The sequence below is a fragment of the Podarcis pityusensis genome (genome assembly GCF_964106645.2).
Source record: "Podarcis pityusensis genome assembly, chromosome: 5".
Taxonomy (NCBI): domain Eukaryota; kingdom Metazoa; phylum Chordata; class Lepidosauria; order Squamata; family Lacertidae; genus Podarcis; species Podarcis pityusensis.
This window is the reverse complement of record NC_138032.1, coordinates 70,353,384-70,376,638: the sequence shown is the minus strand read 5'-3', so window position 1 is coordinate 70,376,638 and position 23,255 is coordinate 70,353,384. Positions and strand designations below refer to the sequence as shown.

General features: G+C 47.0%; 1 protein-coding gene and 1 long non-coding RNA gene across 4 annotated transcripts in view; one reads left to right on the top strand and one right to left on the bottom strand.

Annotated features, from left to right (window-relative positions):
* UNC5B (unc-5 netrin receptor B) overlaps positions 1 to 13,471 on the bottom strand; it is a 166,440-nt gene extending 152,969 nt beyond the window's left edge. For all 3 annotated transcript variants that reach the window (XR_013986109.1, XM_081004668.1, XM_081004669.1), the window contains exon 1: positions 12,880 to 13,471. Coding sequence is in view for 2 of the 3 variants with exons in the window: in XM_081004668.1 (XP_080860794.1) it covers positions 12,880 to 12,976 (97 nt within the window). In the remaining variant the exon portion in view is untranslated. The remainder of the gene's footprint in view (positions 1 to 12,879) is intronic.
* Positions 13,472 to 13,674: 203 nt separating this feature from the next.
* Positions 13,675 to 22,932, top strand: LOC308476848. Its single transcript, XR_013986134.1, has 3 exons — positions 13,675 to 14,211; positions 20,421 to 20,614; positions 21,673 to 22,932. It is a non-coding gene; the product is annotated as an uncharacterized lncRNA (long non-coding RNA).
* The last annotated feature ends 323 nt before the right edge of the window (positions 22,933 to 23,255 follow it).

Here is a 23,255-nt window from a genome sequence, read left to right as displayed (position 1 = left end):
AGAGAGAGAGACTCCTGCTCGCTCAATACCAATACTTCATTTCTGAAAAAAATGCCACTTTCAAAGTGCAACCCTCAACCTAAAAAGAAGCTGCCATCCCCTGGGGCTATACAAGTTCATTATTTTTTGTTTATGTTTGTGTGTAATAAAACAGTTATTGTCATAATGGTCAAAGCGAATGAGATACCGTATTTTTCGCTCTATAAGACGCACCAGACCACAAGACGCACCTAGTTTTTGGAGGAGGAAAACAAGAAAAAATATTCTGAATCTCAGAAGCCAGAACAGCAAGAGGGATCACTGCACAGTGAAAGCAGCAATCCCTCTTGCTGTTCTGGCTTCTGGGATAGCTGCGCAGCCTGCATTCACTCCATAAGACGCGCACACATTTCCCCTTACTTTTTAGGAGGGAAAAAGTGAGTCTTATAGAGCAAAAAATACGGTATGTGAAACAGAGAAAGTGGCATATTTGAATGGGCTAACTTCTGTTGGCGGTTGCAGCATCCATGCTGCTGTGTTCCTCAATGGCCCTTTGTTTAATGAAGAGTTCTGTTGAACTAGAAAGCTTGCATACTCCTGCACACAGAATCACACACAAAACCAGCCCAATAAAAACTTGGCCTTAACAGTTTTATGCTGCCTGTTTTATGTGTGTGTGCTTTTGCCTTTTAGATTATGCGGTAGAGAATGATACAAGGTAATCTTATAATTGAAGATCAGAGCATAACATACTGTTAACACTAAATAATTAGTGAGGAGGGGCAGATTATAAAGAGGTGTGGTCATATGTAGGGAGGGGGTGGTGGCAAGACTATCTTTTCACACTAACATTTTACAACTTGTTTATGTAAGCGCCCCACTCCCTTTGGATTTACATTTCTTGAAAGCAAGATTGGCGTCAAATCAAGTGGTGAAAGATAAAATGGTAGTTATTTCCATACCAGGAGAGCTAGCAGGAATAGAGAGCAGGAATGGTTCTGCAACAATTTTTGCAGTTGCCTGGAGCACCACTAATCTAACCCAGCATCCTTTAATACCAGGATGAAATAGTAATTCGCTACTTTAAAAAAAATCACCAGGCAGTGCATCATCATCATCATCATCATCATCCCACACTACTCCAAAGTTACAAGGATTGCACCACCAGATCTTAGAGGGAACAGAAGTCTGCAAGCGTGCAATTCTGTGTGGTGCAAAGGAGTCTGCTTGGGAAGATGGGGCAGTGAGTGTCAAGAGGCAGAAAAAGCCTTGCAGAGTGTAACAAACTAGTGTTTGCTGATCCTCACTGAATTAAATCCACAGTGCTAAAAAGATGCTAATGAAGTCTCTTTTGTTTCAAGGAGGTTTGGGGGGGGGGAGAGGAATGTGCTGGGTTGCCAGTGATTCCCAAGTGCTGTTCTATGGGAGTGAAGAAAATAGGCAAACAAAGTGAAAGATAGATAAGAGAAGGCAGACAAGGCATGTGGGGGAGGGGGGGAGACAAGAGGGAAAGAGGACCATGATTTATGTCTCCACTTCAGCAAATGTTTTCACTAACATTAGCATTGCTAAAGCCTAAAGGATGTAAGTGAATAAGAAACAGCAGGAACCTGTGGCTTTATGGCACTAACATCTGCTCTAATGAACTCCTTGCAGACTATGTGCAGCCCTCTCCATCAGTGCCTCCATGCTCAGGGCTTCCTGCCAGTTCTCCCGACAGACTTCCAGCAAATCATGGAACCCAAATAATAGCAGTGTGGAAGGACCCTCCTGCTTAAAGGCATCAGCCCACCCAGTAAGCCAGGGAGACATTAAAATACAGAAGTGCTTGTGCCATATTGTTTCTAAAGACTACATGGGAACAGCTGTTGGGTTGAAATAAACAAACGCTCAACTTTTCCCCCTCTCATTTTTAAACCGTATTTCTAGCCATCCTTCCTGTGGTCAGGTGAATCGGAACTGCAATGTTTGAGCCTGTGTCCTTCAAATATCTGCTTCTCTCAACACCTCCAGTCATTATTTTTTACCAACTCAGCCCATGCAATCCATTTATCTTTTTGCAGCAAGCAGCATTATTCCTTTCCTTCACCACCCACCTACCCACCCACCCCAAAAGGGACCAAGAATCAGCACCTACTCAAATGTCAGGTTCAGAATAAAGCCCTGACACTGAGTAGCAAGTTCATCCATGTCCATTGAATCAAGTGCAAAATCATCATTAGTAGGACCCTACTGATATGGAATCAGATCTCAATAATCTCCTCTGGATATGCTGAGACAAACCACTGCTAAGCTAGTGTCCTCCGTAAAGCATTGTTCTAATCAAAAACGAATGTTGGGGTTTGTCCATTAAAGGAGTCACCATCTGCAAGAATGCCTGACCTATTACAGTCTAACAGAACGATTCCTGTGAGCCACTGGCTGCTTGTTCTGTAATACTGAAGAGAGTAGGTATCCATCCAGTCAACCCTTGACAAACAAATTAATAAGACCATCTCTGAGGATTTATCTGCCGAAGCAATGTCATCTGATGGACCAGGTATACTCAAAATTACTTAAGAGCTGATCTATATATAGATCAGCTGTAAGTAGTCTTGAGTATACCAACCACATACACATAGGGATTAGCTTCCTTGTGTTTCATTTCACACACATACATAGCTATATTGTTTGGCACAAATCACTACATATATGGGAGCTACCATAGCACAGTGAATTTCCTTGTACATGACATGCTCCATGGCAACATTATTTGCTAGTAGAGATAGGGAAACTCATTATGAGCAAGCTGCCCTAAATACTGTCAGGAGATACCAATTCCCAGGGTATGTGTTCAAGAGCAAGAAAAGCTCCTCCCCACCCTTGCTTTCTCTAGTCTTAAAATGATTACATTGATTAGTTTTGCCAACTATGTCATGGACACAATAATGTGTGTCTCTGCAGCCAACAGGGTAAAGAGGCAGGAATGAATTGCTTCATTCCCTTGACCAGGGATGGGGAACTTGTGGTCCTCCAGATGTTGTTGGACTCCAGCTCATATCGTTTACTAGACAGCATTGTGAATGACCAGGGATGATGGGCGTTGGAAGTCCAACAGACTCTCTGGAGGGCAAACTATATTGGCACAAAGTACAAGAATAAAAACACAAGATAATGCATAAAATGTATAAGTTGATGGAACGAATGCCCTTAATAAAGGTTCACTAAATCAGAGGTAATCCAAGTTACACTGTTTAAAACAGCATACTGTATGTCTAAAAGGATACAAGCATGGAAAAATACAATCAAAATGATAACAAAAGTTAGCTTTCCAACGAGAACACCCCACATTTTTAACCTTATGAAAATAAGAGTGAGTTCCATATCTACAACCGGTTGTATTTTGTCTTGAAAATTAGTATTCCATGAATTTATAAACAAGGCCCCTTTTCAACAAAACAGTTAATCTGTTTCTTTGGGCAGCATTTTGAGAAGTTAAGTCAATTTTCTTGATAATGCCATTCCTCAATTTCTTTTTATCCAGTCTGAAAGTGTTGGAACTGTGTAGATTTCCAGTATGTCACTACAGTACATAGCTTTTATCAGTGGTTAATTCCAGATCCACTGTCTCCATTATATTAATATCAGCTCTTAGTGCAGATAGATAACTACCCTAAGCTGTGCTTATAGCAAGACTTACAAAAGGCTGATTTATGATGGATTTTACCCACCCTTTGCAGGTATGGTAATGAATACTCCAGGATTCTTGAGAGTCTGATGTTCAAGTCACACCTCAGCCATATTTTGAGTGTCATCAACCACCATCCTTGGTTCCCAGCTTGTAAAATGGGAGTAATAATGATTTCCTACATAGGTTTATGGTGAGGGAAAAGCATAGTAACGTGTATAAAGAACTCACCAAACTGAAACAAGTACCAGTGATTCCAAATAAGGAACTATAGGGCATGAACAAATGAATCATGGAAGTCTCAAGGATGGTAAAAAGAGGCTTTGGCGCCTCAGATACAAAACCCTGCAAGCCAGGGCTGTCTGGGCATGTGTTGGCCATCCATCTTCAAATGCCAGTGAAGGATCCTGGGGCAAACATTTCTGATTCCACGCTGTTTTACCAGTGTCCCAGATATTGCTGTCACAGCTCCCAAGCAACAAGTTGAGTTTCGTGTGCAGTCATCAAGTCAGCCCTACTGCCAAAGCCACCTAGCACAAGGATGGAGAACTCTTGGCCCTCCAAGATGTTACTGAACTACAGTTCCCATCAGCCCCAGCCAGCATGGGCGAATGCCAGGGATGAGATGAGTTGTAGTTCAGCAACATCTGGAGGGCCAAAGATTCCTCACATCTGATCCAGCCAGATGCAAGTTTCGCCTTTCAAAATAATCTATAGCTGGTGGCACGAAGACAAGCAGAATCTGTGCATCATTATTAATTAGTAGCAATGTATTATTATTACCGTTGTTGTGGTTAGAGCACGTTCCCAGAAGTGGTGAACAAGGAGAAAGTGGGCACATCTCCAGCAGCAACACATACCAGTGTGCAAGGAGTACTTTAAAGTTCTGACAATTATGGTATATAAGAAACTGTTTTATACTAAGTCAGACCCATTGCTCCATCTAGCTCAACAGTCTACCCTGATGGGCAGCAGCTCTCAAAAGTTTCAGGCAGTGGACATTCCCAGCTCCACCTGGAGACACTGGTGATCAGACCTCGGACTTCTCTGAAGGCAAAGCATATGCTTCAGCACAAAGTTGCAACCTTTGCCTAAGAAGTTCCCTTCTTGGACCGTTTCTGACCACACAGGTCATTCTGGTTTCCTTTGCTGACATGACAGCAATGTGAAGGGAGAGGCATCCCTGTTGGATTCACATGGACGGACCTAGGGTGCACTAATAGGAGATTCCCTCACCAGTTAGTTAGAAATGAAGCTGGCAGTAGACCGTGGTAGGTTCCTTCCCCAGCCACTTGCCCACATGCTGATCTCTTTGCCCTGGGTTGCAGCACACTGCACCAACTTTCAAAACAAGCTGGTGATGTAGGGTGAAAAACAGCAAGTTCCTAAAAGGAAAGCTGTATCTGAAGTCACAAAAACAAGTTACCTCTTGCTGCCATTTCATCCCCAGCTCCCCTCTCCACACACCCAATTCCTCCTCAAGCAGGCCTTTTTCCCCATTTTATTTTTAAGCCCACTGCACCAGCCCATATGTTCATCAAACACAAACAAGAGTACTGCTTTGTAATCAGCCATCGCAGGTTCACACTTCCTCTGGCAAGAGCATGTACACTGCTAGTCACATTCACAGCAGCATCCCATCCCAGATTTTAACAGCTGCTCAAGCAGCCCACATGGCAGTTGCCAAGGTGGGGAGGGTGTGATGGGAGGGGAAGGCGAGAGAAGGCAAAAACATACCCAAGAGAGGCTGTGATCCTTGCACTGGGCTGCTTCACATGCCACTCTTAATAAGAAAAAAACATGTAATCTAATCAAACATGCAATCAAATCAGCAGCACTCAAGCACAAATCTTATCCCAGGAGGTGAACCCCAAAGACTTCCCTGCTTCTAAACAGCATCCTGCCACACTACAGGCAAGACAAAGCCTAGGAGCCACCAAGCTTGGAAATCTGAAGTTTAAACACAGTGTTTGGGTAATAATACATAAACATGTGTCCAAGGGATCAGACAACTTGACTACATCCCTGGAGTTTGTAGGTATGAATCTCAAAGGGGTAGGGTCACATCACACAGGAGCCCAGCTGTTTGTTAATGGAAGTTGAGACCCCTTGTGTCAAGATGTTAATGAGACCCTTAGGTGATAATTATTATTATGCTTTCTTGTTTGGCCTGATTTGTCTTCATGATTTATTTAATCTTTTTGTGTTTTATAAATGTATATGTTGCCCAAGAGCCAAAGTATCTCACACTAGTTACAAAGTTGCTATGATAAGTTATCAGTCTTCCTAGACTAGCTTTCCTTTCCAACTATCCTCTGCTGATACTGCTCCTAGCTATTCCTTATATAGTACCAGGCATGGAGAATCCATGAACCTCCATCTGACAATAGGTAGGGATGAAGGAATTTAGAGTCCAACATCACCTGTAAGGCCACAGGTGCGTCATTCCTGTTATATAACTTTCAAATCCACATCTCAAATCAAAAGAAGGTTACCATCTCCCCCCTCTTCTAACAGCTGTGTAACAAGTAAAAATGCAGTTGGCACAGCTTACTCCATCCTGATATTTCCATGGCAGGGAAAACACTTTTGCTTGTCCCATAATTTCTAGAGGCATATAACCTCTGCCAGGAGAAAGGTGGTCGCCCAAATTTCACATCAGAAAAACCCTATACAGCATTATTATTATTATGAAAGTGCCATTGACTTTTGCAACTTTAAGTACTCCCAAAGAAAGTCATTAACTTTTAAAACAGTCCCCTCCAGTTACTTGTCTCTCCAATTTCTTCCTACAGAGAGAGAAGGATACCAATACTTCAATAACAGGCTCCTCACATGGAAAAATTATTTTCTGGTATCATCCTTAATAACAATTTATGGAGTGGATTCAGTTGTCAGCAAGTAAGGTAGTGATTTGGATGGACCACCATGTTTGCAAGCTTAAAGCTACAGGAAATCAAGGAACTTCTTGCACACACAAAAACAGCACCCGAGGGGCAGACCAAACTAGGATCCCTTCAGTGTTCAGTCATTAAATGCTCAGCTTGTAGACTGAAGTAGTACACATGATTCCCCGGCATGTGTAAATCAGCCTCAAGACCACGAACCTTATCCTTTTCGTACTCTGCACAGTACCTATCCCTATACTGACAAGCAGATGAAAGTAAAAACAATAGAACCGGCAGCATAGTGCCCCCAATGAGTGCTACAGACGCATACAAAAGTGAACAGTCCAGACCTATTAGCTCTTTTAAGTTCAACCAGCCAAGAAAGCAATTATCTCTTTGGTATCTCTACTGTCCCCTGCTTTCCTTACTAGGAAATGGCAGGAAGGAAGATAATTTTAGGATTAATCATTTCAGTAGCAACGGACTGCAAACTACAGGATCTGAATTGGTAGCCGTGAACATTAAACATGGGAGGGAAAGATTCAGCAGTTGTCAGTTACTATTTCCACACTCTGGTGCACACCCAGTTTTGGGATAATACCTGTGCTGAAAGCATTTCCTAAGCAAAGCATGATATATAGCTAAAAATAAAATAAAACCATCCTTCCCATTACAACAAGAAGACAGACGATAGGAAGCTAGGAATGTGGAGCTGGGGCGGGGGGGACGACACTGCTGATTGAGGCATGTCCTATAAGCTTTTCCTGAACTTTTAATTGCACTGTAAAAAAAATGAATGCCTCCCTTCAACATGCTTGCAAGGCATGCTTGCCGCAAGACGCTTTTGGCATTGATCAAACAAACGCCACAGGCATGCCTGGTGACACATCCCCACACCTAGTGCATTACGCAGGCCCCCTCCAGCTTTACAAGGTGGAAAGAAAATGACCAGTTAAGTTAAAGAGGCTTCAAAGTCTTTTTAAAAGGAAAGACCTGCCTGTCACTGCCTGCCGGGGCACTCCAAGCCCCTAACAGTTTATAGCAATGATCTTTCCCAAACTCTGCAGCCATCAAACTTTATGGTTTCCTGACTTCTGAGATGCGCAGCTAAAGACATCTCTTTATAACTGCACTTAAAAGAGGGGGAATGTCTCACCGGCATCTCCATGTCTCCCCTGCTGGAGCTTGACAATGGATATATGGGACAGTATCCTGGATAAGAAGAAGGGAATTGGTCTGAAGTCATGAAAGAGTACTTTATCTCCAGTGCTCTGCTTATTAATCCCAGACATGCATAAAGGTAAAGGGACCCCTGACCATTAGGTCCAGTCGTGGCCGACTCTGGGGTTGCGGCACTCATCTTGCTTTATTGGCCAAGGGAGCCAGTGTACAGCTTCCGGGTCATGTGGCCAGCATGACTAAGCCACTTCTGGTGAACCAGAGCAGCGTACGGAAACGCCGTTTACCTTCCCGCCGGAGCAGTACCTATTTATCTACTTGCACTTTGATGTGCTTTTGAACTGCTAGGTTGGCAAGTACTAGGCTCTGTGGGTTAACCCACAGTGCAAGCAGAGAGAGAGAGAGAGAGAGAGAGAGAGAGAGAGAGAGAGAGAGAGAGCATTCTGCATGTGCTTCAGGAGCTCTGTTAGTAAAGTCACAGGGCTCAGCTGTGACACTGAAACTAGGTTCTCAGGTCATGTCTCGGCTGAAATAATACCTCTCCCCAACAGTGAGAAAGCTGGTGATGTTAGGAAAAAAGGTGTATGTGTCACCCCACCCCAATGCATGAATTTATGTGGGTGAGGCATGCTCTTTGGTTACAGCATGGAGTCACAATTGCACACCAGTTTGGAGTAGTGGAACCTCAAGTCCAGAGGTCAAATGTGGCCCCAAGTCTCTCTCTATAGAACAGGCATCCCCAAACTTGGCCCTCCAGCTGTTTTGGGACTACAGCTCCCATCATCCCTAGCTAAAAGGACCAGTGGTCAGAGGTGATGGGAGTTGTAGTCCCAAAACAGCTGGAGGGCTAAGTTTGGGGATGCCTGCTATAGAATCTTCCCGAGCTGGGATAGCTCAGTCTGTAGAATGTGACACTCTTAATCTTAGGGCAAAAGATTCCTGCGGTGCAGGGAATTGGGAATAGATGAGTCTCATGGTCCCTTTCCAACTCTTCAGCTCTATGATTCTATAATTCTTTTCTCCCCACTCCTAACCCATCACCAGTCCTTCCTTGTGCCCTGAGTGCCTTTGCCTGGCTGGAATGTATCCTTGAACCGTGATGATGCCTCTTGCCTGCCTGGACAGAAGACAGACAGTGGTGTATGTGTTTGTGTGGAGAAAATAATGCACCCTACCCTGCTCTGCCCACTTTTGCTCCTGGTCCCACCCTCCACTGTTCATTTATAGACCACCTTTTTCTTCCAAGGAGCTAGAGGCCGTGTACATGGTTGTCCTCCTCCCTATTTCATCCCCACGACAACCCTGTGAGGTAGGTTAGGCTAAGAGGTGGTGAGTGGCCCAAGGTCACCCAGTGAGCTTCATGGCTGAGTTGGGATTCAAACCCTGGTCTCACAGGTCGTAGTCCAACACTCTAACCATTACGCCACCACTATGCATGCAGCCTTCTGAAGTTTGCCCAGAAGGGAATACAGTATGGCTCTTGGATTGGAAAAGGCTGCCCCACCCTTGGTGTAAAGGGTTTAAGCTTCCATATCACATGCTCACCATTACAGTTTCTCTTGGCTGCACAAGGAAAACTGCTGGAAAAGGCTAAGGAGACCTACAAGCCTGTCCCTACCTATTAGTTCACAAACTTGGAGGGAGAGCAGCATGGGGCGGATATAATTCAAGTCAGTGTTTGACGCAATGGCGGGGAACCAAAAGGTCTGCAATTAAAAGGTAATTCTCCGAGTTGAGATGATTATTACCTTCACTCATCCCATCATTCCCACAGTACGGAGCCCCCGCGCCTGAACTTTTAAGCCGCACTTCCAGCTATCATGGTTATTAAATGAAAGAATGGAATCCTCAACAGGGTTATCATTTGCTCAGCTAGCAAAAGAGAACATCAATAAGATTCAAATGCAGCGCAAAGCTGGAAGTAACAGCGGGACCAGCTAACAGCTTCACTCCTACCCTCAGCTGGCTACCAAACTACACACACACACACACCCCACCCTCCCTCTCCGCTGCTGCCTATCTCTAAACCATCACATTCAATGCAATACAAATTTGCTATAAATATTATTATTTTTGCAAGATGACAGTTCCTACTTCAAACCAGGGTCTCAACATATTTTCATTGCACTCTCAAACCTTCCTTTATTCCAGCAGATGTTCGGAATGCTTAAGGAATGCAAAACAGTGCCCCTGCTTTGGAAAATTCTGCTCCTTTGGTTGAGTCCTCTTTAATTTTGTAGCAAAGCATATCTATAAATGTACTCTCTGAGAAGCCCTTCAAGCAGCGCTCCTATTTCACATTCCAGAATCCCTTTAAACAATGTCCTCTGTTCACTATAGGCTCTTTCTCCCCTATCATTAACTGCAACTTCAAAATACATCTTTAAAGCACCAGACTCTGAGCAAATTATAATTTGATTCTGGTTAATTACAAGCAAGCTCTTTGGAATGAGAGCATACTGCACCCTAAAAACAATGCACTCAGTGTACTTATTAGTAGCTGCGCAACATACAGAGTTGCTATTAGCAATTATGAGCATTCTGATCCATCATCAGCTTTCACCCAAATCATCGGATACCAGGTTCTAAGGTTTTGGTTTTGCATTGAAAGGGCCACCCAAAATAAATCTTTGGTTTTATTTTTATTTTTATTTTTTAAAAAAATCTTAGTTCAAATAGCACTGTCCTTTACAAATCTACATAGCCCCTGCTGAGTTTCAGGAGGACTTGCAGCAAGCAAGGATTACAGATCTCTGTCAAAACAGCCAGAGATAAACAGGAAAACATAAAGGTGTGTGGATTAGTTCACCCTGTCAGGCCTGGAATGCAGCAGGGGTCTGCTGTGACAGACCCTAAAGCAAAAGGATATTAAAAGAGGATGGAGTACATGAAAACAAGTATCAGTCCAACAGAATATATTTAGGCCACAACTCTCCAGCCAAACCAACTGAACAGGAGACTCTTCCCAGGGAAGGCGGTGAGTGTGTTTTTCCAAGTAGAAATCTCTCCCTAATAAACACATGATTACGGCTGCACAGACCACAGAAATACTTAACAATCCTGAAGAAAGACAGAAGCCCACATTACCTTCCTCAAACCAGCTCAGATGTCTTAAAACTTCAAGGGTTAGCCCCAAACACACATGCAGACCCCCTTGCAGTTTCCTGTTAGAGCCTATTTTGACAATTAGAAAGATTCTTCTTTGACCTTTCAGCTTTATCCTGGAGAGAGAGAGAAAACCAGCCCGATAATCACTCTACACTTGATTCCCCCTTCCTAAATGCGCTACATAGATGTCCTGTTGAACTCTGTGGAACTTGTCTCCAAATAAGCTGGTCAGGAAGATAACCAACACCTCGCTCTGGCTTCCTCCTGCTGCAACAGATTACTACAACATATCCTAAAGTGATGTGTGGAAACAGACAATCAACAGGACTTACTCCCCATATAACCTATTTCAGATAGCAGCTTAACAGCACAAACACTATGGTGTTAAATTGGAAGCAAGCCCCACTGAGTTCAAGAAGACTTCCTGCTCAAGCGAAAGGGTGCATTAGGGATGGAGTCTAAAACAGTAAGGCTGTGGAAGAGAGTTCATGCAGGAGTCGCCTCAAATTAGCAGCCTGGTTTGAAGTAGGTGATTTACTTTGAATTGCAGTCTCTCAGGCCAGCAACTTACTCAGATGCCACTCAGGGAGGGGCGGTTACATCCCAGTCAGTTAGTTCCTGTCGCAGGAGAGAATCCAGATTGCTTTTGCACAGATTTTTTTTTTAAAGCATTGCTTTCCAAGGGGTAATTCATGCACAGTGACTATTCAATACAGATAGTCTCTGAAAGAGTCAGGCACATTGCTTTAGGGCTCTGACAATTTACTTTTTTAAAACGTTCAGATTTCCACCATGGGCACCCATGACAAAGATTCAGAGCAGTATCACCCACTTCTGCTTGAATTACGAGTGGAGTCAGTCAACCCCCATCACCTAGCAAAAAGTATAAGAGTTATTGCTGTCAATTAACCAGGAACCTGGATTTCAGGGGAAATGTGTGCAGTTACTTGCATATATATAACAGATAAGTGCATTTACTCAGGTGCAAGTGTAGGTTCCATGGGGTTTACACCCAGGTAAGCGCGCACTGGCTGCCAACGTAACGCCACAAACTTATGCACACATGCATCACGACCCTGCAGAACTCACTCCTCCGAAGTGTGAATCCCAACGCTGCCTTCCTCGGAGTAAGTGAAACGAGTAGGCTTTATTCCCGAGTTAATCGTACACAGAGGACGAGCATCCTTCACATGCACCTGCCCCGAGATCGGGGATCCTGCGTCCCCCTTCCAAGCAAACCTTTTTTTGCAAGGTGGGCTGGGTTATATATTCACCTTTCTGGGAGGCAAGAAGAAGAAAGAAAAATCTTTCCTAAGGAAGGTTGGAAAACGCTCCTCCGACCTGCACTCAGAGGAAAGGCTGCGCCCTGAGCACCAGTGCAGCTACTTCCGAGCATTGAGGGGTGGGGGGCTGTGTTTGGGAACTATTCCCGATGCACTTGTGGAAACCTCTCCTCTTTGGGTCCCCCTGACTCAGGCAGCACCACGACGACTTCTTTTCCCTGACTTTCCCCGTCCCTCAGACCGAGGCAACCGCGCCTCTCCGCCACCCTCTCTTCAAAACCGCGGCGTCTGAGGAGAACAGCGGGGGGAACCGTCCCGTTGTCCTACCAGCGCGGGGCAAACTCGGCCAGCCGAGGCCCCCGCCCTCCCCCGCTACCGCTACCGCTTACTAGCAACGTTGTTTGGGGTGTTCGATTACTAAAAGAGGGGTGGGGGAGAGCGAGAGAGGGCGATAGCGCAAAACAATTATTTTCGTTTCTTTACTCCCCCCCCCCCCCCAGTAATCCAGCTCCCCTTCTCGACGCCGCCGGAATAAGCGCGGGCAGAAGAATCCATATGCACAAGCGGCAAAGTGGGAAACGGGCTCGAGGTAGCGGTGTGGGGCTGTTTGAAAGTCTGAGGTAACTTTTAGGAAGCGGGTGGGAAACCAGGAGAGGATACAAGTCTCTCTCCACCTCAGCAAAGTCCTGAAGAGACGAAGCAGCGCTACCCGCCTCCCCCCCCCCCCACCACCCTCAGCCCCGCTCGCGTTCCCACGAGCCGCGCCGAGTCTTACCTGCGTGGCAAAGCCTCAGGTTGCAGATGCCCCCCAGCAGCAGGAGCAGGACGATCCCGCCGGGGCCAGAAACTCCCCGGCTCCAGGCAGGAGCCATCGCTGGGCGCGGACGAGGCTGCCGCGTCTGCCGCTCTCCTGCGCCTCCTCCTGCGCCGCCGCCTCCTCGCCCTCTCCAGAGGCGCCCTCCTCTTCTGCTTCTTCCCTCGGCAGCCCTTCCAAAGCTCCAGCCTCCCCGCCCGGCGCCCCAAGACTGCCCTGCTCCCGCCGCCTCTCGCAGCCACGCTGTGGGGACGGGGGTCCGCGCAACTCTTCCTCTGCCCACAGCGGGGAAAGGGGAGACCCGCCGCCGCCGCCGCCGCCGCCGCCACGCGAGGAAGAGGGTCGCCGGTGCCGCCGAGCCGCTCCTGCGGTGCCAGGCTGGGCAGCTCCTCCCCGCTCTCCAAGTTGGTAGGAGCGGCGCTCAGAGGGGCAGCCACGGCTGCTGCTGCTGCTGCGGGGCTCTCATCGCCGGAGGCTCCTGTCGCTGCTGCTGCTGCTGCTGCTGCTGCCGGCGCGGCGCTGCTCCTCGCATCCTCCCCGCGTCCAGCCTCCTCCGACAGTGCCAAGGTGTCCCGCGCGCAGGGGAGCCCAGCCGCGAGAAGGGGACGGGCTGGCGGGAGGAGGAGGAGGAGGAGGGCTCCGCTGGAGGGGGCGGGCGACAGCCGCAGCGACAGCCGGAGCCGGGCGAAGGAAGGGGGGCGCCAGGGAGCGAGCGACGGCCCACAGGCCGCGCGGAAAACACGGCGGCGGCGGGGATCGGCTCCCCAATCACGGAGCTGGAGCCTCTCCAGACGAGTTGGCGGGAGCCCGGAAGAGCAGCAGCCCGATCTCGTGCACGTGTGTACTCAGAAGTTTCAGGCTGCTTTCCCCCTTCTCTTTTGTAAACCGCTGTGGGGTTTTTAAGGTGCATAAATGTTATGAAATGGACGGATACGCGCTGCCTTGGTTGAAGAGCATTTCCCTTAACGCACGACATTCTTGCAATCCCCACTTTTCCCCACTTCAAAGTTATTTCTGCAGCAAAGCTCCGGCGCCGTGGACCATAAACGCGCGCTCTTAACCACCGGCTCAGAGTCACTCGGGACACGGGTAATGTTTGGATTTGGCGCGTCAAAAGAGGTTCTCCGAAGGGTGGCGATTGGCGAGCCTCTCCACTGCGCCTGGGAAGCAATACGTCCCGTTGGTACCTAAGGAATGGCTCCGTGTACCAGGCTCTTCCCCTTCACCCTACGTGCCCATGTTCCGTGCGTGATGCTCTGCTTCCTAACTTGATTGAATGTGGCCTCCTCACAAGTAAGAGATCCCATTGAAAGTCAATTTCACTTCCAAGCATAGGTTGAGGATTTTGGTACTGTTAGTTTGGCCACTATTCCTCTGCACCTTCACTTGACTAGCTTTTCCTATTATCAACTCTGGTGCTAAGGTAAAAGAGAACTTATTCCCAGGTAAATTTAAGATGTGGGCTGTGAAGGTGACAACATGGAGATGGAATTATGATTTTTACCTTTGCATTCCTCCTCCCTGACTGAAATCACTGATTTTTTAAAAAAACATTAAGGAAGCAGTGCCGATAATTCAGAGCTATGCCCGTCCTGTGTAATATGAGGCAATGGTTTCCAAAAAATGTGATCCCTGGGCCAAATAGCTCAGTTGGTAGAGCATGGGACTCTTAATCTAAAGATCATGGGTTGGAGCCCCATACTGGGCAAAAGATTGCTGCATTGCAGAGGGTTGGACTAGATGACCCTCATGATCCCTTCCAACTCTACAATTCTATGAATTCAATGATATACAAGTGTCTGGTACAGTTTCAAGGGGACCTTGAAACTATGCTGCAAACAAATGTTTCTTTGAATTTTCCACCACATGCTAAAGAGACAAGCCACTTTCCAGTTCCAACTTTATAGAGTGGTTTGTCTCTTCAGCTGTGCAAGTGACTGTGCAGCCTTAAACTTCATTGATGCAACTCAATAACCCTGTGATGGTAAACGCACTGAAAACTCTCCCTGATGTCAGCAATCCTTATTTCTAAGCAAACATAGGATTTCATTGCACATGGGTGCTATTGTCATTTGTCGCACACTTTATGAGCGGGTGGGTCGTAGAATCATAGAATTGTAGGGTTGGAAGGGACCACAAGGGTCTTCTAGTCCAACCCTCTGCAATGCAGGAATATTTTGCCTAACTTGAGGCTCAAACCCACAACCCTGAGATTAAGAGTATTGTGCTCTTCCAGTTGAGCTATCCCAGCTGCTGTCACTTCTGCTCTATGTACAGCACCTAACACAAGGATGGGGACAGGGCCGTCTTAAGTATATTCAGCACCATGGTGCAAAGCTCCCTCCGGCGCCCAGACCCCTGTTTCCCAGAGTTTTTTTAGGGAGGACGGCGCTGCCAGCGGGGCTGGAGGAGGCAGGCAGCAGCTGGAGGGCGGCTCCTCCAGCGGGGAAGAGGCAGAGGCTGGACACGGCACCTCCCGGCTCAGCTGGCCACTTCGTGCCACGGTGGCCACGGCAGACGGAGGCTCCGGGCGTGGCGCTGCTTTGATGCGGCATGGCGAGGGCAGCGAGCTGATGCTGGGAAGCACCGCGTCCAGCCTCCGCCTCTTCCCTGGCGCTCTCCAGAACCTGGTGCCCTGGTGCCCCGCTCCACTAGCCTCTATGGGTAAGATGCCCCTGGATGGGGAACCTGCCCCTTGGCCATGCTGACTGGAGCAGATAGGAGTTGGACTGCAACAGCAACAGAGGACCACAGCCCTCCACCCCTGATCTAGTATGTAGATGCTAAAATAAACATGAAATACTAGTCATTGTTCTTTGGCTTCACTGTACTAGTCTTCTTGAGGGCTGATCTATACATAACCTGAGCAACTGCTTCCACATGTGGCAATTTTTGACTATCTCTATAACATGTAATAGGAACTACTACCTACATTTAATAACAAACAAACAGTGCAAGAAGTTTCTACGTCACTGCTGGGTGTACCGAGAAGAGTATGTCACTGGTGTGGAAACTTCTCTGGGTCATCGGGAGTTGTTGCCGTGTGAGGAATGCTGCTGAACCACAGGGAAAATAGCTACTGCACAGATCAGGTACTATGTAGATCCGCCCTGTGATAATGACACAATCCTTAAATCAGTGAGACTTGTTTTTAAATGAAGTTGTAATCTTAAGCAAGTTAAGAAGGAAGTCACACCAACAGACCTAGCTGTGCTTAGAAGGGCAGCTTTTTTGTGCCTTTTGCTGCTGGAAACTGATAGGGTCAGAACAGAACTCTGTGTAACCTGGGAGCCTGCATGGTTTTCCTAGCGGCAGAAGTGGATGTACCATTCTACCTCTTCTGTATGAAAGGACTGGTTTTTATTAAAGAAGGGCAGGCCTACAAAATTAACTGCCTGCAGGGGACTGCTAACAGGGCTGCCTCACACAGGGCACATTTCCTTCAGTAATCTTAACGGCTGCATGCAGAAAAGCACCAGAAAATGTTCTTTGTTTGCCATATGTGGAAAAGGAGACAAGAGGACTATCTCAACCCATTAATGTTCAATATCCCTAAATAAACATTCCCCTCCTTCCCCTTCCCTTCTCAAAGATGAATTTTGAGTACAGGGCTGAAAGTGTACACTTTGCTGGCTGCCCCCCCCATTCCCTGCTCCTTTTCTGGATGCTGGGCACCCCTCCCCCTCCATCCCAAGCAAGTGTGCGTGTTAAGGGGGGATGCAGAGACCACAGAGGTCTCAAATGTCCAGGAAGCATCGCTGGTCTTTCTGATTTTTGTTTTGTCTGTGACAGATGAAAGCAGGCAAGATTAGACTTAGAGGGGTGAATAAAGAAACAACCCCCTTCCTACCTCTCCACAGCACTGTTAACCCCCCCCCCCAAAAAAAACAGCACCTGATAATCTCAAAGAGATAAGGAGAAAAGATGGACTGTTTGCACTCTGCTGATGGTTTTTAATGCGTCTTTCCTCCTGTCTAGAAAAAAAGGAATTATTGCATTTTTACAAAATGGGATTTGGACAGTGGAAGAGGCAACTCCACTCTCCACAGCTCTGCGCACACTTTTCCCACCTGCTTCTGATGGTGGGTGGGTCAGAAAAGCATACAGCCTGCTCCATAATGTGCATTTGTTTCACCTATATATAACCCACTCTGCCTCCAAGAAGCTCAGGGCCAATCTATGTGGAAGATCCACAAGAATGGCCTGTCTTGAAATGCAGCTATGTGAGGGAGAGAGTGCCAGCAATTTTGGTCACAGTCATGGCAATGGTGTTTGTGTGTGTGTGATTTTATCCTTCCACTATGGTGCTTTCTCAAATACTGTACCTCCTCCCCAGCCCTCAAGCTGCAGTTAGCTTGCTGTTTATTTATTTGTTTGTTTGTTGCTTTTCTAGTCCACCTTTTTCTCCAAGGAGCTCATGGTGGTATACATGGTTCTCCTCATTTAATCTCCACAAGAACCTTGTGAAGTAAAGTAGGCCGAATAGCAGTGACTAGGCCAAGGCTTCATGGCCATCTGGAGATTGGAACCCGGGTCTCCCAGGTCTTAGTCTGACACTTTAACCACTACACCACACTGGCTCTGTGGGATGCAGATTGCGCTCTTTTATTACCTCAGTCACATTGGCAGCCCTCCCAGCTGCATTTCAGTAAGATAGACATAGAGGTCCAATCATGGATTTACTGCATGAAGCTTACTTTGGCTCACACAAGGCTCCCGTGGTCTCTCACTCGGGCAATGACCATGGCCACCATTTGCTTAGGAACAGCATGCACCAGTGCATTCTGGGTTGGCATTTGGGGCAAGAGTATGTGGCCCTGTGCAGTAGAATGAACAGGAAGACCCCCAAACACAGCTTACCATTGAAAAGAGTGAAACAATATACATTCCTATCTAAACAAGTGGAGTCCTTCAGACCATCAAGTCCAGAGGCTTAAATTAGCTTTATGCACCTTTCATGGATTGGTTGGATGCAGAGGAATGGTGGGAGGAACTAGCTGGGGAACCCCCAAGGGAAGAAGGCTCAGAGCCCAGTGATTGGGGGTGGGACAACAGTGAGAGGTCAGAGGGAGAAGACTGGAAGAAGGTGTTGGAAGCTGAAGAGGTACGTAACAGAGCTTAGTGATCTGGGAGAGTTTGTGGCAGAGAGAAATTCAGCTGCCATTACCCCTGGCTATTGACCATGCTGGCTGAGGCTGATGGGAACTTGAGTCCAATAACATATGGGGGGCACTGTGTTGCCTATCCCTGCTTGACTATAGCTGACAATGAAATGTTTAGCCAGAAATTCACTTCCAAGGAGGGAGGGAGGCAGGGGGGGAGAGAAACACACAACCCTATCAGCATATAGTATGCAAGCGACCAACTCTCTTTTACTGCCCTATCCTGAGATTTAGTAGTGACCAACTGGACTAGAGGCTTGCACTTCGTTGGGAGGCAAGGGGGTCTTCAGATATGAGTTCCACCATAAAGTTCTTAACTCCACCACAAGCACATTTCTCTCATGTGATCAATGAGAAGTTATTCAGTGGCTGAGTCCTTGTTGTCCAATGAGTTTTGGACTAGTATTCAGCCATGAACAGCAGCAGCTAGAAGTCTATCCTGCCCACCAAAAAGAGTCAATAATGAGCAAATTCACAGGGTTATTTTCCATTGACCAATCAGGGGTGGGAATCTCAGTCCAAGGGACACTTCAAGGGCAAACTTCAGCCACATGGCGGTGGTGGGCGGGGTCAGAAGCAAAAGTGGGTGGAGCCATGGATGAGCTGCATTGGACATTCCAGCCATGCAAAAGGGCAGAGGTTGCTGCCCCCAGCCTCCATCTCCTTACCCTCCTCCAAAGCAAACGAGGCACTATCACAGTTCAAGAATACGCAGTCCAAGAGCAGAGGAAGATGAGCAGGTGCAGTCTAGAAGCACATGGGCTGGGAGAGCCCTGAGGGGCCGACAGAGAGGCCCAGAGGTCTGTATTCGGTCTCCAGGTTTCTCACCCCTGCAATAAGGCAACCGTAGCACTGCGCAACATTGAAGGTCCATGTAACCATATGAGTGAAGATAACCATCTTCACTAATCATCTGGCAGGTGCAGCAACCACGCCTGCCAGACGTCTCTGTTTTAATAGCCCCGCGACGATTAAAGAGGCCCTGGAATGCTTCAGGCCAGGAGAGCAGAGTTATCAGATCTGCACCGCCTAGGCCTCCTCCTCCGGGCACCAAAGATTGCACCGAGGCACCTTTCTTCCTGGGTGGCTGTATGACTTTAGTGGCTGGCAAGGGGATCACAACCATCCAGCTCTCAATCTGAAGCCTTTCCTTGATATCCCTTCAGCTTGACTATAGCTGCTTGTGAGCTGGCGCCAATGGGGCAAGCGGAAAGGGAAGCAGGCAGGCAGTCACTTGGCGGTGTTGCTTTTCGACAGTCCCATTCATAGAGTGCTTCCACTGCCCACTCCTCTGTGCAGTCTTTGTGGATGGGGGGAACACCTTTCATTGTGTTGCTCAGGAAAACAGCACCCTGCACCGACCTTCTGAAATTGAATCACCATCACCAGCATTATTTGTATACCTTTATGCGTGCAAATGGGATGCGGCTGGCGCTGTGGGTGAGCCTAGGACTTGCTGATCAGAAGGTGAGCTCCCGTTGCTTGGTCCCTGCTCCTGCCAACCTAGCAGTTCGAAAGCACGTCAAAGTGTGAGTAGATAAATAGGTACCACTTCAGCAGGAAGGTAAACGACGTTTCCGTGCGCTGCTCTGGTTCACCAGAAGCGGCTTAGTCATGCTGGCCACATGACCTGGAAGCTGTACGCCGGCTCCCTCAGCCAATAAAGCGAGATGAGCGCCGCAACCCCAGAGTCGGTCACGACTGGTAAGGGGTCCCTTTACCCTTTACCATGCGCGCAAATGTCATAGCAAGTTACAGTCGGGATGGGGAACCTGTGGCCCTTCAGAGGTTGCTGCACCATTGGTCATGCTGGCTGGGGCTGTGTCCCTGACCATTGGTCATGCTGGCTGGGGCTGATGGGAGTTGGAGTCCAGCAACATTTGAAGGATTCCTCAACCCAGCCTTACAACAAGCCTGCAAGGTATATTTTCACTTGGAAAACCATGTTAGTTTGCTGCAGAAAACATCTGACAAACGAGTCCCATGGCATCTTAAACACTAACTAATTTTATTATGGAGTAAGCTTTAATGGATTAGACCCCGCTTCACAGATACAAGATGGTGTGGCTGCTGTTACATGCTGACAGCTTGCTTGTAGGAGCCATAGGTGAGAGCTGAGGGTGAGGACCAAAGGTGGACCAACTACCCCAGAAAGAGCATGCTGTGTTCCCCACCAGAGGTACTACCCCTCCCCTAACACCTCAAACATTATAAACTTCCAGTTAAATCTTTCCACAACTTCAGTCTAACACCTGGAAAAGATGTAAACTGTCTTCATGCTTGCCCATACAAGGAAAAGAGCAACATTAGCATCTAAGGCTCAGATTGCCTTTTTCTCAGGTGCTTTTTCTCGAATGTCTGAGCTATACCCTAGGGAAGAGAAAAGAAGGCACCTTCCACTGCCCCAAGGCTTTCCACTTGACTCCAGCACTGATCCTTCACATACTGTATATGAAGAATGGCAGCAGAGCACATTGTGAAGCTTGAGGGAGACTGGTATAGTTCGGTCTCTAAAGTAACAACTATATGTTATGGTAGGTACATACCTAATCTGACCACCTTTATTCTTTTATGTGTGGGGAAATACAGCCATAGGCCCCATAGCAGGAATATGCTCCTGATACAGCACTAGTTTCCTGCAGAAAGTCCTCCACCTTCCCCAGATGTGCTGGTTATTGCAAACAGCACATTGAGGTGCAAGTAGCAGCCAGGCAGGGGGCAATTTGCACCAGGAAACTGGTGTGAGTTTCTCTATTCTAGATCAGGAGCACATTCTGGAGCAGGGGCCCACAGCTTTTTTTTCATGAAATGAAAAATGCCATTTAAAAAAAATCATTATGAAGTCTAAACCTAAATTGCTTCTATAAAAAAGCACACCCACCATCATCCTGAAATGGAGCATCATCTTAATCAAATTTATTCAAAATCTCCTTCGTACACCAGATTTGTTTCTTTTCTTAATGTCTGAGATCAAGGCTGTTGTGAGCAACAAACCAGGCTTTAAATTGAATGTACGTATTATTTTGGCCCTCTTTTTTCAATCATGTCATGGGTTCACCTAAAATACTTTAATAATGCAAATAGAATTTCAAGCAGAAAGACAACATGAGGCCAACATGATGAGCATGGCACCAAAGATGACCAAACATTAGCCTGTCCAAATGGAAAGGCAAGGGGGATGGGCTTGTTTCTGGTTCTGTCACACAGAGCTAAGAAGCAAATAGAGAAGTTCAGGGGCCAGCACTGAAAAGGTCAGTTCAGTTGTAGCCACTACTTAATAGAAGGCCTTCCTAATCAGAAGCCTCTTATCCCAATATCGTGGTCTTCCTGAAAGTCCATCTGGAGCAGGGTTTCCCAACCTTGGGTTGCTAGCTGTTGTCAGACTACAACTCCCATCATCCCTAGCTAGCAGGATCAGGGATGATGGGAATTGTAGTCCCTAAACAGCTGGAGACCCAAGTTTGGGAAACCCTGATGACTTAAAAAGCAGGAACTTCACTGCTAGACTACATTCCTGACTGCTGGGCCATGCTGACTGGGGCTGAGGAGTGCTGGAAACCAATAAGTTCTGTTTCTTGCCCCTGCTTTACAGGAAAATGTAACTGATTGCTGTGACAATGGCTGACTGGACAAACATCACTCTGAAATGCTGAAAGCTATCATAATGCTAGAAACAAATGCTGAAGGTTCTACGATCCCCATTTTTAAACAAAACCCTTGGCTACTTTACAGATTGAAAGATACTACTGCCATGGGCACCCACAGGAGTTTTTCTAGGGGGTGGGGGAAGTAAAACACTGAAAATGGGGAGCAGGCTAATCTCTCAGGGGAAAAAAATGAGAATAGTACCTCTACGTTTTGTCTCATATCTCAGGTTCTACAAATGACAGAAATAAACTCTTTTTAAAAAAAGCTTCCTGCCCCCCCATGGGTGCCCATGATTCTCCCTAAATCTTGCTCAGATTCGTTTTTTTGAATCCTATATACTATTAACAATCTCATTCTGCAAGTGTGGATCTTTACGTAGCCCAAACAGCACCACTGTTTACTGTTTATAAGAAGGAGGGATCAGTAGGTGGAATGCCAAGGTTTGCAGAAGTAAAAATAAACCAGCTCAGCTGGTTAGAGTGTGATGCTGATAATGGCAAGGTTGCAGGTTTGATCCCCATATGGGACACCTGCATATTCCTGCATTGCAGGGGACTGGACGATCCTCAGAAAACCTGTGGGGAGGGGAAGACCTCAAAACATGCCAGCGAGGACTGAGCATGCTCATTGGCCATAGAATGCTGACTGATGAGGCCAAGGAAGAACACTGGGAGGGATGGAATGGAATGGAGTATTGGAGTGAGGGGAGAGACATGGCGGACTTTCTGGAACTACAGAGCAACATGTTGTTGCAGATTCTGCTTTCTTGTTAAAATCTCTTTTCTGCATTCTTAACAGCAAAACCCTCTTTCTATCCTCTGCCCAGTATTTCATGCTGCTGCAACGTTATGCAACGTACAGATTTTCCAGCGCTTTAGAAATAAACATCTTCCCTCCTGTTTAAATTCTAGCTCCGTAACATTTTGTTCTGATTGCATATGGGGTGGAAGTCGTTAGATTAGTTAACTGCCTAGAAACTCCCGGCGTCGATGGCTAGTTTGGCATCGCCGTTTCTCATTCATTGCTGTGTTGCAACGGGGGTGGGTGGGGCGGAATTCCAGCTCCCTTTTAAGCTCCTTGCTTTCCTCCGGGTTCTTTCCTGACACAGTTATTAACGAAACACAGAAAACAATGATGGACCTGAATGATCAATGGAGCGTGCAGGGCCAGCAGCCCCCCCCCCGTTACACACACACACACACACACACACACACACACCGTGCTTTCTGTACTGTGCTACTTCAGTTTAGGTCGGCCTCAACTGCAGGAACAACGGAATTTACTGCTCAGTTAAAAATAAAGGGGATGGGGTGGGGAATTCGACAGAGGAAATAAACGCCGCTTTAAAGCTCCAGTTTCTCCCAAACTGTCCTGCGGCAGTAAAACAAGTGAGCACAAGGGGGCGCTGTGCAACCTTAGCCTCAGCCAGGCTAGGGACACAGCAGCAGCAGCTGCAGCAGCACCCACGACCACCGTCTAATTAAGATCTCTTGTTACAAAACGCACACTTGCTTCCTGGTGACCTCG